Here is a 16,365-nt window from a genome sequence, read left to right as displayed (position 1 = left end):
AGCTCTACAGATATCAAGTTGAAACTAAATGCCCTTACTTTCAGTAGATCTTATTTCTGTAATGTAGAATTTATTTTCAGTTTTATGTGCTTTTGTCCATATTTTATAGTGAATCCTTGGAAGAGTTTTTATTAATATTTGATAATCCCAGATTAACTATTACTTTTTGGATTTGTCATAGTTTTATAGACTAATGTACATTGTCATGGATATCTGATTAATTCTGCTTCATGCTTTTTGGCATATGTATAAGGAATTGCATAATAAAATCCTTTGGGCTGATTTTTAGGATGCTTTTATCACTTCTTAGAATTATAATTTTACCTTTTAAAAGCTGAATTAATAGAGGGAAAAAAGCACACCCTAGATTGGAGTATTCAGTGTATGATCTCTTGTGCCAAGTGATTGTGAAAGTATCATAAATATAGTTTAGCTTTAAGAAAAAATGCTTTTATCAACCAAAGTATCAGCCAATTAGGCATCACGGGGAGGATCAAATATTAGCCAAAAATCTGCTACTAGTAAAAATACAGGTTGATCACTTTGATTATCCTAGATTAACTAGTATTAAGGGGAATACTTTTGATCATCAGCTTTTGTTGGTGATACAATGAGCTTGCAATGAATTGAATACATAGAAGACTGGTAGTTTAAAAAAGCATCATTTGTGTACCCAAGATTAAATATTATTTAAAGATGATCTTTCATATATTATGGCTTCTGTCAAATAAATTCACCATTTGTTCTTAATGTCCAAAATTAGAAACTCTCCTGAAAACTCATTCAATGTGATTGTGTTTTTTCCTCCTCAAATACATGCTAAAACTCAAGCAGTCATTCTTCAGGCTTGCTGACTTCACAGATTTGTGCTCATTTATACTTGTCATGGAAAGGTAGACATGTACTATATTAGGCTGTATTATGTATTCAGCCAGTTTAAATACATATGATTCAATGCAACCTTCCATATGTTTGTAAAGTAGTTTTTACTTAAAAATTTAGGGGAACTTGAATGTATAAATCCAAGGTTTAGACTCAGGCTGCAGATTTTATTTTCCAGATTAATTTACCTCATCTTTTCTTTTGTCTCTGGCTAATGTGCAAATCTTTTTAAAATAATAAATAACAAAAATATAGATAAAAACCTCTTGTGTCTCAAGGGAAGCAATGCACTTTATACTAATGTTTTACACATGTTTAATAGAGGGATACCATAGATAATTTTACTTCTTAAAACAAATTTTCTATGATTCCTTCTGCATATTCTCCCTTGTTTTAATTGCATTAGAGCAAAAGCACAGGATTCAAGATCTCCCTCCCTCCCTCCCTCCCTCCCTCCCTCCCTCCCTCCCTTCCTTCCTTCCTTCCTTCCTTCCTTCTTCCTAGAAAGCCTTTATAGGGCATGAAAAGGTAATATGTCTCTGATTCATAAAAAAGATTTTGCAAATATAACACGCATTAGAATGCATTATTTGTTATGTGGCAAGGTAGCACAGCTTGATTTAAATGTTTAATGTTATTTAACCAATCAATACAACAAATTAAACAAATGGACGGACAGACAGATGGAATGATGGATAGAGGGATAGATTTCAGGGGAAATCAAAGCAAAGAAATTGGTGAAAAAAGGCAGTTGGGCTTGGCTAGAAAAGTCTAGGCAAAGTTAGGCAGAATTGGGATCATAATAAATGAGAAGAATCATGGATCATTTAGGGCAACCACAATGGTTTTTGGTAAGGCAATGTTAGATAAGCTGATTATGTGTTTTAATGGGGAATGTAGTGCTGCTCGAAACAGCGGTAGCAATGCATTTCTGTGGAAGCAGTACTGTATGGGAAACTGAGAGATTGAGAGTTCTAGACCTGCCTTGGGCACGAAGCTGACCTTGGGCCAGTCACTTTTTCTTAGCCCGAGGAATCAGGAATGGCAAGCTACCTCTGAAAAACCTTGCCAAGAAAACTCCAGGGACTTGTCTAGGCAGTCTCAGAGAATTAAAATCAGAGTTGAACAGAACGAGGAAAAAAATGGATGCATACCATAGAAAGAAACAAATCATTATTAACTTCCAGTAAATGATAAATTACTATTACACAAAACAGATGGGAAGTCCAAGTCTGCCACTTGCAAATGTTGCAGATCTCAATCAATTGGCCCCTTTTTTTCTGTCTCTGACAGATTTCACTTTCAAATAGAGATGTTTCACCTATTATGATCTCAGTTATAAGGCCATTATCATGTTCTAAATCAGTGTTTCTCAAACTTGGCGACTTTAAGTCCTGTGGACTTCAACTCCCAGAATCACCCAGCCAGCATAGCTGGCTGGGGAATTCTGGGAGTTGAAGTCCACAGGACTTAAAGTCGCCAAGTTTGAGAAACACTGTTCTAAATTATTGGCTTGTAATCACCACCACCACCACAGTGGTTAATACTATTATTTGAAATAGGGGAATCACATTAATAATTTTCCTACTTATCATATCCAACATAAATACTGTGAATCATGCTAATAAACATAGTCTTGTTGATCATGTACTCATTAAGCATTTGTGTTTAACTTTAGTCTTTTAATCAATTAATTGGAATAAAGGAAGCCTTGGTTTTCCAAAATAGGAGTGTTGTGAATTCAGTCATGTTGGAATATTGCGTGCAATAATATTAAGATGATTCTGCCATCTTTCTAAAAGCAGTGGCAAGAAATTTGGACTTCCTTGCATTCTTATGATGACTGAGAATTTTATGTTACTCACATCATTTTATTTACATGCAATAATTCTACTGACTCTTGCAAAGTCACTGTGATGAAAGTGCAATAAATTATTCTAAATTTTAGATATTGGGTTGCCCATATGTATTACTCAAGTATAAAAAAATACCACTGAGAATCAGTGGAATTCCATTACTTTTTATAAAAAATAATAAAGCCTCTATCATTTTAAAAATACCAGAGTGATATTCTTATACCCTGAAGGCTACCCAAAATAAAGATTTCTTCTAATAATGTGAAATCTTCTAAATCAGACCAGACATGAAGATTGGATAATATTATATATAAAGTGGAGATGTACTATTTCTTGCCTTTCATAGCTTTTATATTACATGCTAAGGTATTTTATAGATCTTGTACTGTCCATTAGTGGAAGCATCTATAAATGAATTCAACATTTAATGTTAAAAATCTTATAATCTGCCAGCTTGATTTGTAGCCCGTCATATCATGGAATACTAATTAAAATCATATTTTTGCATATGTCATGCCTTTCATGTACATATGCAAATAGACTTCTACTGCCTTTCAGCTATTAGTAATTAACTTTATGAAGGACAGCTGTAAATGCATAATTAACAAAAATGTTTGCAAGCCCTTTTCACACTGAAAGTAAGAGCAGTAACTTATTATTTTTGTTCTTTCATTTGTGTTTTGTGTTTTTCAGCCTTGTGTTAGTTACTATGGATGCCATTTTAATTTGACTGATCTGCTTTATATTACATTTTGCTTATGTAATCACATAGTTAAATTTAATATAACTGATCATTGGAAATCTGTGCCATTAGCACTGTGTTCTTCTTCACAATTAAACCAAGTGTACTACTTTGTCTTTAAAAGGTGGCAATGACATCTGAATTTGAAGGGCAAGATGTGATTAGTAAGATGTATGACATGGGGATAGTGTCTATTTTGAGTACTTTAAAACAACTATGTTTTTTTCTGCCCTTATATGATCATTAACACTTGATGAGAAATTCCAGGAAAATATGGTCTTGATTTTAGTTTTCCCAACAGATGCATACTTCAAATGATGTCTTGCTTTTCACATTTGCATTGTTGCCCAACTCTGGTTCTTAATGTTAGGCATAAAGATAGTTTTCATGTTTCGATATCCATCATGATTTGGCTTTTGCTATCCTGGTGCCATTAGGCGTGAATATTTTATATGTAACAACAAATTAACATTGTAATCCCTCTTGTCTTTGTATATAATCAATACAGATGTGCATGGGTTGTCAGAGAGAGGGGGAGGGAAGGAGAAAGAGAGGGGGGAGGGAGGGAAGGAGAGAGAGAGATGTCACACAGTTTAACAAGTGGCAATCAAGTGTGGCCTATACAACAGTGATGCATCGTCCCTGCTGTTGTTCTGCATCAGCTTGATCCCCCTTAGTCAGATAATCACAGGGACTGGATATGGATACAATTCAAGAATGGTTCTGCTGAGGGCAGGGCTTGATGTCACGACGACATGATATGCAATCTTGGGGTTCCAGGATTGCTGTCAATATCTCTGTTGCTGGACGGTCCTTTTTGGACCTAAACCATTCTGAAGGAAGGGTGATAGAGAAGAGCAGGTCCTGCTGATCTCAGGGACATTGCAAAGTCCCTGATCAATCCAGGAGAAAGCTCTTTTTGCCGGCTACAAGAGAAGCAGTCAAAATGGCTGCAGAAGGTTGGGACAGTCCCCTGAAATGGAAGCAGAACAGGAGAGAGTGTGTCGAAATGGTGAGAAAAATACTTATTATTAGAGAAGAGAAAACCCAAAAGACTTAATTAAAATAAAATTGAAGACAGAAGGAAGTAAGCGGCGAATTAACCCTGGTTTAAAACTATTGTGCTATCTTTTTCACTTTAGTTTAATTTTGTTTGTTTTCTATGGATGGACTTTTTACAAATGCCTCTTACTTTCAAACTGGACTGATCTTTTTTTCCCCTTCTTCCTCTATACATCTTACATTTTTTGTATTGTGGATTAAAAGCTTCTTTCCTCACAAGGCTCGGCCGGATCGTAATCTTTAAACATTTTTTTTCTTCTGTTCCGGAGTTCGGAGCTTAGAAAAAGAGGCAAAAACAGAGGGAAAGAATGTAACACTGCCATCTAGAGGCTAGAGGCTTGGCAACATCTGATAATACAAAGCTATTGGCTTTGTTTACTGAAAGGGTCAGTGGCTATACAGGTGTTTTTTTAAAGGAAAGAGAAAACTTTGAGCTGAAAAACTTTACTGAATTTGTTTGAAACCTAACAAAAGCCTTGGATGTTTTAGTGGTAGTGTCTATAACCTGGAAAAATGGCCCAATATGAAGAAGAAAATGGACTAATATTGGAAAGAATTATGCTAGAAATTCAAAAAGTCTTAATAATCACAGAGAGAATTGAAAAGAGACTTGAAATTATAGATCAAAATACAGAAAGTATGGAGGGAAGAATTGAGAATACTTATAAAACAATGATGAAATTTGAGGACAGAGTTGAAAAAACCACAGAGACATATGAAAGTGATAAGAAAATTGTTGACACTGACAGCAAATCGGGAGTGGAGGGAAATGATAAATGCAAAATACGGAAAGGAGAGATCGATGAACTGGAACTCTATCTCAGATGTCAAAATATAGATGAAGAAAGGGGAGAAAATTTGGCAGAAACAATGAGAGTAATTTCGGCAGAAGCATCAGCGATAACAAAAGTCAAGCTGATGAAAGGAACAGATGAGGGTTTCGAATCTTTATAAGATATGCAATGAATAACAAGTTGTCAAGAGAAGCCCACATATATCAAGAAAACACTTAGAATACAGATTCTACAAATGGCAAGAGATATTGGACTGCACTATTTCTGGAAGGATACAGGATGATGAAATGAAATGTCACAATAAAATTTAAGTAAATGTAGTTAAATTTTGAGTACTATGTATAAGACAAAGTAAGAATATCTATAGCCAAATAAATGATCAATAATGATAATAAAGCATTTATATATACTAGATTGATAATATGAAATTTTATACAAACTGTAAGTGAGGATGATGGAAATGATGTTCAAAAACCTTTTTATAAAAGATATAGAATTCTATATAGAATAGAATATAGAGATGTAATATCATTGGATGATTTCAGGATGATATAATGAAATGCCATAATATAAATTTACTTCAAATTTAATATGTTTCATATAAAAAGGATGTAATAATAGCTATGCTTAATGGATTTTTAACAATTATAACAATTTGTATACATTTATATTAGATTGATGATACTAATAATGGAAAAACATGGAATTGAAAATTATTAGAGAATGTTATCAATGCTAAAATAATAGAATGACAGAATAGGATATAAAAATTCTTTATTATTGGATATATTTAAGATGATATAATGAATCATTATAATATAAATGGATACATATTTAGAATATCTTGTTTAAAATGCAGAAACAATGGTGATAATCAAACAAATGAAGTCTAATAATAATGTATACAAAGATATTTGATTGACAATATGTGATTTTTGATAAAGTTCAAGTGATGACTATGGAAAGGACGCAGAAAGACCTTGTAACCGATCGACACACTGTATGCAGTTGAAGAGATTTTTATGTTATATGTTTTGTGTGTTTGTGTTTGTTTGAAAATAAAAAATATATAATTTTTTTAAAAAAAGAATGGTTCTGCCATCAGCTGCCTCTTTTATATGGATGATATCACACTGTATGCTAAGTATGAACAAGATGTCAACTTACTGATTCATCTGATCTGGATCTACAGTGAGGACATTTGGATGTAATTTGGATTAGGGAAGTTTGGCTGGCTGATAATCAAGAGGGAGAAGGGAGTTAAAACTAATGGGGTAAAATTACCAGCAGGCCACATAGCAGACATACAGACCAGCTTCAGGTACCTTGGTATCTCACGGTCACTTGGGGATCGTGATGTGGAGGCAAGGTAGTCAGCAATATCTCAAGTACCACTAAACAATAAGATAAGTCCTTACTAGCCAACTCATTGAGAAGAACAATATTGATTCCATTGATGTATACACACTACCAGTCATCAGTTAGCCTGCCACTATAGTGAGCTGGCCAAATAAGACATGGAAGTTGTGTGGTGAAGACCCGCTAAACAATGTATGGAAGTTTTCACCCCAAATCCAGCACCCAGATATTATGCATCAGATGGGGGAAAAAAGGGTAGGTGGGATCTGGTGAGTGTCAAGAGTCAGATTTCTGGACAAAACCAGCATCCAGGAGTACATTAGTAAGATTGCACCCAAAGCTGAGTTGCTTACAGTATATCTGAGTCAGCAGCGGACATGAGAGAAAGATCAAACACAGGAAGATCCATGGCATGACAAGACCCTGCATGAGATGTAGGGAGACTGGGCGCTGTATTTAATGGTTGATTGTAGTTTCCAGTTATGTCAGGATTTTTTTTTAAAAAATGTATTCTATATTTTTACAAGGGGACACAATGGCTCAGTGGTTAAAGATGCTGAGCTTATCAGCTGGAAAGCTGACAGCTCAGATTTGAAGCACAAGCGATGGGGTGAGCTTTCATTATTTGCTCCACCTCCTGCCCACCTAACAGTTCAAAAGCATGCAAATGCAAGTAGACAAGTAGGTACCACTTCGATGGGAAGGTAATAATATTCCATGTGCCTGGGCCTTTAGTCATGCTGGCCACACAACCATGGAAATAGCTTTGGACCACGCGGGCTCCCTCAGCTAAGAAATGGAGATGAGCACCTCTCCTAGAGTCAGAAATCATTGGAAAGGGGAAACCTTTACCTTTATATTTGTACATTTTCTTAATGCTGCCCCAGGGACGCTCAGTGGCTAAGATGCTGAGCTTGTCCATCAGAAAGGTCAGCAGTTCGCCAGTTTGAATCCCTAGCACCACGTAACAGAGTGAGCTCCCGTTACTTGTCCCAGCTTCTGCCAACCTAGCAGTTCGAAAGCGTGTAAAAAATGCGAGTAGAAAAAATAGGAACCACCTTTGGTGGGAAGGTAACAGCATTCCGTGCGCCTTTGGCATTTAGTCATGCCGGCCATATGACCACGGAGACGTCTTTGGACAGCGCTGGCTCTTCGGCTTTGAAAAAGAGATGAGCACTGCCCCCTAGAGTCGGGAACGACTAGCACATATGTGCGAGGGGAACCTTTACCTTTACCTTAATGTTGCCTCTCTTCCACATATTTATTAGGCTTTATCATAACTATTATTTCTAAATTATATTGTCTTTCATATTGCATGTATATGTTCATTAATTGTTGCTAAACTGAAATAATAACCACAATTAATTTTGTTTTTCAGAGTGGCGTTTGTAATGAAGAAACATTTAAACACACACTTACTAGGAAAACATGGAGTAGGTACACCAAAAGAAAGGTAAACTAAAATAATAGTTTTACAGCTCTGTGTGTGCATGTGTTTAGTTAATGAATAAGTATATGGTACTGGGTCCATGTTTGTCTCTATACACATAGGAAACAAATAGATATCGTATTTTTCGGATTAAAAGACGCACCTTTTTTCCTCAAAAAAGAGGCTGAAAATCTGGATGTATCTTATACATCGAATACAGCATTTTTTGCCTCCCAAAGCTCCGCCCCCTTCACCAAAATGGCCATGCATAGCCTTATGGAGGCTTTTAGAGAACTCCTGGGGGCTGGGGAGGACAGAAATAAGCAAAAAACGGGCCTGTTTTCATGAAAAATGGGCCAGTTTTTGCTCATTTTTGGCCCCCTCACTCCCCCAGGAGCACTCTGCAAGCCCCTCCAAGGTTATTCAAGCCTTTTATTTGAAATAAATAGGCCGTTTTCACGAAAAACAGGCCGTTTTTGGGAGGTTTGCATAGTGCAAAAAGTTTTTTTTTCCCTTTTGGAAAGCTCTTTAACTGATTGATGAGAATTACATTGATCAAGTGCTGTGCCAGCAGAAAGAAAGTCTTAGGTGCTGCAGATTGTCAGCAATTTCCTTCTTCAGCACATGGATAAATACACCTGGAAACATCTACCTACCTACCTACTCACTCTCTCTCTCCCTACCTACCTACTGTATTTCTCCCCCCTCTCTCTCTCCCTCTATCTACCTACCTACCTACTCTCTCTCCCTACCTATCTACTGTATTTCTCCCCCCCTCTCTCTATCCCTCTATCTACCTACCTACTCGCCTTCCCTACCTATCTACTGTATTTCTCTCTCTCCCTCTTTCTATATATCTCTCTCTATCCCTCTTACCTACCTACCTACACACACTCTCCCTCCCTACCTACTACCTCTATTTCTCTCTCTCTCCCCCTTTATCTACCTACCTACCTAACTACTCTCTCTCTCTACCTACCTACCTACTGTATTTCTCTCTCTTTCTCTCCCTCTCTCCCCCTCTATCTACCTACCTACTTTTTTAAAAAAAAATGCTTCTTCAAAACCTTGGTGCATTTTATACTCCGGTGCGTCTTATACTCAGAAAAACACGGTATATACTGAGATAAATAGATTAGATAGATAGATGATAGATGATAGATAGATAGATAGATAGATAGATAGATAGATAGATAGATAGATAGATAGATAGATGATAGATAGATGATAGATATCTTTCTCATCAATTGATTTTTCTGTTGCTGTGGTCCAATGAAGTTTTGATTCTGTAGGGATGTTTGAAGTGGGTATACAAGTATTAAGTTTCTTGCCCTATATATAATATCTATTGAAAACCACTGGAGACATAATTAGAATAAAACTTTTTGTTAGCATTTAGATAGACATTCATAGTGAGAGACCTGAAGTCTTTAAATAGAAGGTGAAATGACATTTTTTAAGGCTGTAAATCAAATTTTCTTGCTCTGGCAGAATCCTTTAAAAATGTCAGTGATGAAAACCCTAGTCTATAAATTAATGGTTAAGCTAATCAAATCTAATCAAATTAATCAAAATCCAATTTTGACATTGAGACTGAAAGGAATGATGAAGGGTATAAGTTTCTCCCTTATGCATAAAGCCTTTCTTTGTGTATGCTTTTATAGTATACTTGGGAAACTGCATGGTTATAATATATATGGTTTCTATATGTATTTCCCATCAAATACGTATAAAATATCATTTTAAAAGAATGGTAACATATTCAAAATTAACACTGTGCTGACACGCCAGAAGTACAGCTGCACCCATGGATTATGTATTATTATGGATCTGTATATTATACAATTTTATATTCTTTCATGTTTTAGAAGCTAATTAAAAAAAACAGGATGATTCAAATTCAGTTTTATTTAGTTCAGAATAGTTTGCATATCACTGACCTTTATCTACACTTGTTATTAGCACAAATTTCTTCCATTTCCATTGGTACAATGACTTTGGTATAGAGTAAGTGGAAGGAGCAAATGCTTACCATATCTCTCTGCTTGCTGGTCCGGGACAATTTGATGATTCATTGTGCTACCATGAGGAATAAGCAATAACTATTGGCAACACAATGAAACATCCTTTAGTGGGGAATTGTAGGGTGATTAAATCTAATATAGTCTGGGCTCTCTGTCTGTGTAACTACCTTCAAAATTTGGCTTGACATTTTTAAGCATCACATTTTGATGCTTTCCCCAAATATTGTATAATTCTTTCTCAAGGAAGAAAATATATATTAGAGGCCACCAGTTTTCATACTTCCAGTAATTCATTTCTTTTTTTGAAACTGGTGTTTCATAAATTATATTCCAATCCTATTATATACCAACTGGTATTTAGATCACTTTCAATATCTCATATTTTATATACAGTATGGATTTTGCCAAGACGGGTTCATTCTCATTGATATACAAATATTTATCGAGGGCTCTCTATATAAAACATGTTGTTATAGATGCTCATTCTTTAAACTAGAGTCTGGCCATGATTTTCAACAAAGCAGAAAAAGCAAAATTTGCAACTAAACTTGATATAAGAAATAGAAAAATAGTGTTCTGAACATTTAGATGGAGTTGCTTTGTCAACTGATGGGTTGTATTGGGTGAAAACAATCTCTCTCTCTCTCTCTCTCTCTCTCTCTCTCTCTCCCTCTCCCTCTCCCTCTCCCTCTCCCTCTCCCTCTCCCTCTCTCTCTCTCTCTCTCTCTCTCTCTCCCCCTTAGCCCACCTCACGGGATTGTTGTTGTGGGCAAAATAATTGCAGAAGATGTGTGGGATAAATTCCCCACCCTGAGTTATTTGTAAAAAAAATAAACAACACTTACCTAATGGCAAAGTAAAGTGGAAGATTTCACCCATCACAAGAAACCCCTAGTACATGTATTAGATATGTTAAGTGTATAGGAAGCTACATAGATTGGCCAGTTTGAGAGCAGGTTTATCTAGCACTTTCTTCTAATGTTTTGTTTCATATCCAGATAATGTATTTATACTGAGGCACAGCCAGTTACCATATAATTGTCATAAATACTATGTAAGAAGTAGCTTACGCCACCCCTGTGACTGGGTGGCCTGTAAAGTATCATTCCATTGATATTCAGATGCTCTATCTGAGGCTGGGAATCATGATTTTTAGTAATCATTGAGCGTTTTAATCTTTATCTTTGCTTTGTAGCATTGCTGTGTCCCCTCTTTTCTGTAAAGCTTTCTGGCTAATCATTTAATTCAAAGCTTGCACAGGAAAGATGTGATGAATTGTAGTGGTCAGCTGTTTCTGCAACATTCTGTGCCCTACTGACCTTAAGAGCAAAGGCACAAGTTCAGAAATCCACATTTTGTGCTTTTAAAAGTTCCCTAAACTGGCAGGAAGGTATATTGATAGAGATGATGGGTGTGAGATTGTATCCATTCTTTGGAAAACAAAACACAGCCATTTTAAAAAGTGAAGTTGCCCTGTTGACAGGGCTTTTCTAACAATGCAGCATTTATTTTTAATGTCCCACCAGGCTGAGTACTTGTGGAAGATTTGGACTCACAATTTTAATTTCCCACTAGCTGTCCCTTGCTGGTGATGAGTTAGATTGAAACAGTACAGTCCATTTTGCTGATTTTTCTGTTTGTTCTTCCCTGGTGTTTGTGACTGGATTTAAGGAGCATTTAATCACGATGCTGAACTAACAGACTGGATAAACTCATTGTAATTTACGCAGCAAGGGAGCAAAGGCTTCTATTTAAGAGATTAGCCTTAGTTCTGTCTTTGGTCAAATACTACTGCTTAGTTTTGGACAGCCTCTATTGCAAATCTAATTTATATTATTAAAACATACTTTTCTAATAAATCTTAACAAAAGATATTAACCATATTAAAATGTTTCTTTAAACTTCAGAAAGCAAGACACCAACTCTCCTCTTCCTCTTCTCCCCTGATTTGTCCAGTAATGTAGGTCAGTTTAATTTTATACTGATCTACCCTAAACAGAATGGGCCATGGTGAGAGATGATAGGAGTTGGGTTCCCTCTAAAGGAATACACATCGCCCACCTGTGTTCTGAGAATAAATAAATAAAGTCAAAACAAACAGATTGTAAAACATGCACAGGTCAAACGGAGCCTGCTGCCCATGCAGGTGTATGAAATACAGAACCATCTGCCATGAAGGTGGTTGGAATAAAAGAGTTTGATTCTATGAAAAGGGATGAGAACTCCAAATTCTTTTGTCTTTTACTGAAAAATAGTAAGAAAGTATATGTGTTTCTACGTGCACACAATAAGTTTATAGTCAAGTAGCACCTCAATCTAATAAGCTGCCATTTAGCAGATTTCAGATATGTTTAACCACATAGTTTCTAAAATCATCACTGCATCCTGGGTAGTTCAGGCAAAACAATTTAGTTATGTTTTTATTTCCCCCCCTTAATTTTACAACTACTTATATTATTTGAATAATTATACAATGGGTGTAAAATTACCACAACGGTCATAAAATCAATGCAGTTGATGCAAATTACACAGATTATGAACTTTTTATAATTAATGGATAGATGGGAATAAGGGGCACGCCCCTCCCAATTAATCCATTCTATTGAGGTTTTATTGCAATCAAGTATATATTTCATACTTTAGTAAATACTAGACATTATTAATTGGCTCATATTTTTTTTTCAAGTCTTTGTGGTTGAGATATGGGGAAAAAAAATTTAAATCATACATGCATTTGTGTTCAAAACAATATATTGAAATAAGTTCAAAATATTTCCTGTCTATGAATATATAGAGAGTAAAAATAACCTCCTATGGGCTTCTCAAGACATATAATAAAATTATTTCCTAACGAAGTATCTTGCATTAACAAACATTTGATAATATAGATAGTTGCATTGAGAGGAATATCTTATAAAGTAAGATAATACGTATAGTAAAACACTTTGGCAAGTAAGCATAGTTTAAAAATTAGATATCTAGTTAATCTTAAAGAGTAGCACACAGGTATTTTTCAGGAATAGATCTTCTTTACCTCTGTTCAACCTATCAGAGAATTTACGTGCTAAATAAATATTTATATTAATAAATGAAATCATCCTCTTTCTCGTGCTATTTGTGAAGTTGGGCCCATGTACAATGTTATATCACCTTCCCTGCAGCACAGATCAATCTTTACTACATCTATCTAACATATCAAAGGATTGATCGAGTTTCCTAGACTTTATATTTTGGGAGACTTCAACATACTCTACTTGGGGACTTGGCTAATAGCATGTGACTAAATGGCCACCATGAGAACTATGGGTTTCTTCCAGATGGACCATTTGGAACAAGATTTGAGGGTAGAGAACGTTTCCCTTAGTTCTTGCCATGGTAAATTCACTATCTAGTTTCCACAGAATTAACCTGCTGCAGGTAGGAAGGACATGTTTGATGAGTCTGCTTCAGGCACCTCATGGATTCTGTTGGTTTCTCAATGCACTAAATGGAGTTTTGCACTTGCTGAAGCCATGGCAGATAGTTCTCTTTAGCACTTGGTCTACTTCTGGTCTTCGTTGGTACTTGACAAGACTGCTCATGAGTTACCTCACTCTAGTTAAAATGAAGTGGAAGAAGAAACACTTAGAAGGATTCTCCTTTCTGAGTTGTGAATTCCATTTGGTAGTGGTGGGTGGCAAGAGAACACACACTCCATTATAGATTGCCTCAGAGTTTAGCCTTGTCACTGTTATTGTTGAACACAAATAAATCGGTACTGTTTAGTATTTAAATAAATTTTCTGGGAGATCATTTGCCTACATAGAATAAATGCATGCATGTATGTATCATACATACATACATACATATATGCATACATACATTATACACACAATAAATATATGCTGACGATACTTAGATTTCTGTGCTCTTGGCCAATATCATAGAGGCTCACTTACCACCACCAAATGGAATTCATAACTCAGAAAGGAGAGCCTTCTAAGTATCTCTTCTTCCACTTCATTTTAGCTAGAGTGAGGCAACTCATGAGCAATCTTGTCTAGGTGCAATGGACTGCTTAGACTGAACCCTAGTAAGATAGAGCAGCTGTGGACCTGGAAACTAATTGAGTTCAGAGATAATCCATATTAACGCTGACTCCAATACAGAAACATATAGACATAGAATCAGAAAAAAAATCTTCTAAAATACTTATTGTCATTTTGGATGTATCTATGAACTGTGACTTAATCCTAAATTTCAAGACCACTGAAATATGAAATCTTCATATTTTAGACTAATTTTTCAGTGTAAATATTTAATGACTGATGTAACTTTAAAAAAAAATCCTTTGGCCTTAGTTATGTTTTTTTCTTTTTCATCTACTAAATCAAATGGCAGAATTACTCACACAGCTGGTGCTTCTGCTTTATTTATGCACTCTGTTATATAGTTCCATGAAAAAACATTAGCCAAGTAGCTGTATTCATTTTCATAATTATGATTGTCCGTTTTCACATTTGCATGACCGTGAAGATGGCTGCCTCATCCTAATACAACTGATATATCCATTAAATTGTTGGCATTTCTTTCTCACTCTTTTTTTAGGGGATAAATTCAAGTAACATTTCCACCATGCTTTCTTTTACAGATATCTAGTAGTCTGTTTTGGACACTGAGGCTCCCTGTTGAAAAGAAAATATTAGTAGTTCATTTATAGTGGATAAAATGTACAGTGAATTACATGAAGAAAGTAGAGAGTTTGTATTCCAACTGTTTGGTCATGAACACATTTGTAAGACTTGGTAGTCAAATTTTATTTGGTGTTGAGTGCTAGAAACAAATATTGTACGTTACACTTTAAAAACGTGAAACAATTAAGACATTCTTAAGTTCTGCTTGACTTATTTTGGCTACACATGAAACTAGTGTGCCATTACTTCCAGTGGTGGGATTCAAATTTTTTTACTACCGGTTATGTGGGCGTGACATGGCTTGGTGGGTGTGGCTTGGTGGCGTGGCAAGGGAAGGATATTATAAAATCTCCATTCCCACCCCACTCCAGGGAAAGGATACTGTAAAATCTCTATTCCCTCTCCACTCCAGGAGAAGGTTACTGCAAAATCCCCATTTTCTCCAGATCAGCTGGAACTCAGGAGGCAGAGAATTGATCAGGGGGCAGTCAGAGGGGGTATTTACCGGTTCTCTAAACTACTCAAAAATTCCGCTACCAGTTCTCCAGAACTGGTCAGAACCTGCTGAATACCACCTCTGATTACTTCCTTATCCGGTCTTTATTTAGGGTTTATTGGTGATCTCCCATCCATGTCCAAACAACCTTTAGGCCTTGTTTAGCATTTTGTAAGGTCAAAGTGCTGCTACCGAGCTGGGCAATTTGAGTTGTGGAAATGTTTAATTTCTGAAACCTGTTAGGTGCATTATTTCCTGCAGGAGGTATATTAATCCTTTTACATTTCCTTTGGGTGACTGAGCGTACATTTGTATCATACATACTAGCTGATATGTTGCTGTTTGCCAGCAGTATGCCCAGAGTCTATATTGTAGAGATTTCATTACAGGTGAGCTACAACAATCACTACCATCCTTGGTAAATTTAGTGGTAGCTATCTCATAGTATGTTAATAAAGGAAAAGGAAAAGCTGCCAAAGTACATGCAGAATGCTTCCCTCAGGAAATTAAGAAGTATGCACACCATGGGGTATGCATGATATGACTAACAGGCCCTCTCAGTTTCAAATCATCTTCAGCAGCCTGAAAGATTTTCTCCCCTGTGACTGCCATATGGAAAAGCATCTTTGAATCAAACCAGCTCAAAACAAGCTTTACTTAGTCATATCTTGCAGATTTTGATCTTAAAAATTATTGTGATTAAAGATGGTCCATTTGAAAAAAGATTCTTATTGGATTAATTTATTCATTTTCTAATTTCATTATTGGATTTTAATGCTGATATGTTGTATTGCAGTTGTTAAATAATCAGTTATTGCACGTAAGATCCAGACTCTCTTTGAATGAGAAATAGAATAAAACATTAAAACATTAAGTACATAAAACAATGATTCAGTTAATTAAAGCTGCATCATATGCGTAAAATATCTTTATAGAATGATAAAAGTATACTATCATTCAGACAATACTCACATGTACAATATACAGCTAACATCATCTTTACTAGAAGCATTTCCCTTTTAGTTTTACACAGGAGAAAATATCTTGA

General features: G+C 35.7%; 1 protein-coding gene across 1 annotated transcript in view; it reads left to right on the top strand.

Annotated features, from left to right (window-relative positions):
* Positions 1 to 16,365, top strand: part of ZNF407 (zinc finger protein 407) — a 380,727-nt gene that overhangs the window by 163,053 nt on the left and 201,309 nt on the right. Inside the window, exon 4 of the mRNA XM_081951166.1 lies at positions 8,074 to 8,148. Coding sequence (XP_081807292.1) covers positions 8,074 to 8,148 — 75 coding nt within the window. The remainder of the gene's footprint in view (positions 1 to 8,073; positions 8,149 to 16,365) is intronic.

The sequence above is a fragment of the Natrix helvetica genome (assembly GCF_964273705.1).
Source record: "Natrix helvetica genome assembly, chromosome: 4".
In the NCBI taxonomy this organism is placed as follows: Eukaryota; Metazoa; Chordata; class Lepidosauria; order Squamata; family Natricidae; genus Natrix; species Natrix helvetica.
Note: the sequence above shows the minus strand (reverse complement) of the source record. Positions and strands in the feature narration are given on the sequence as shown.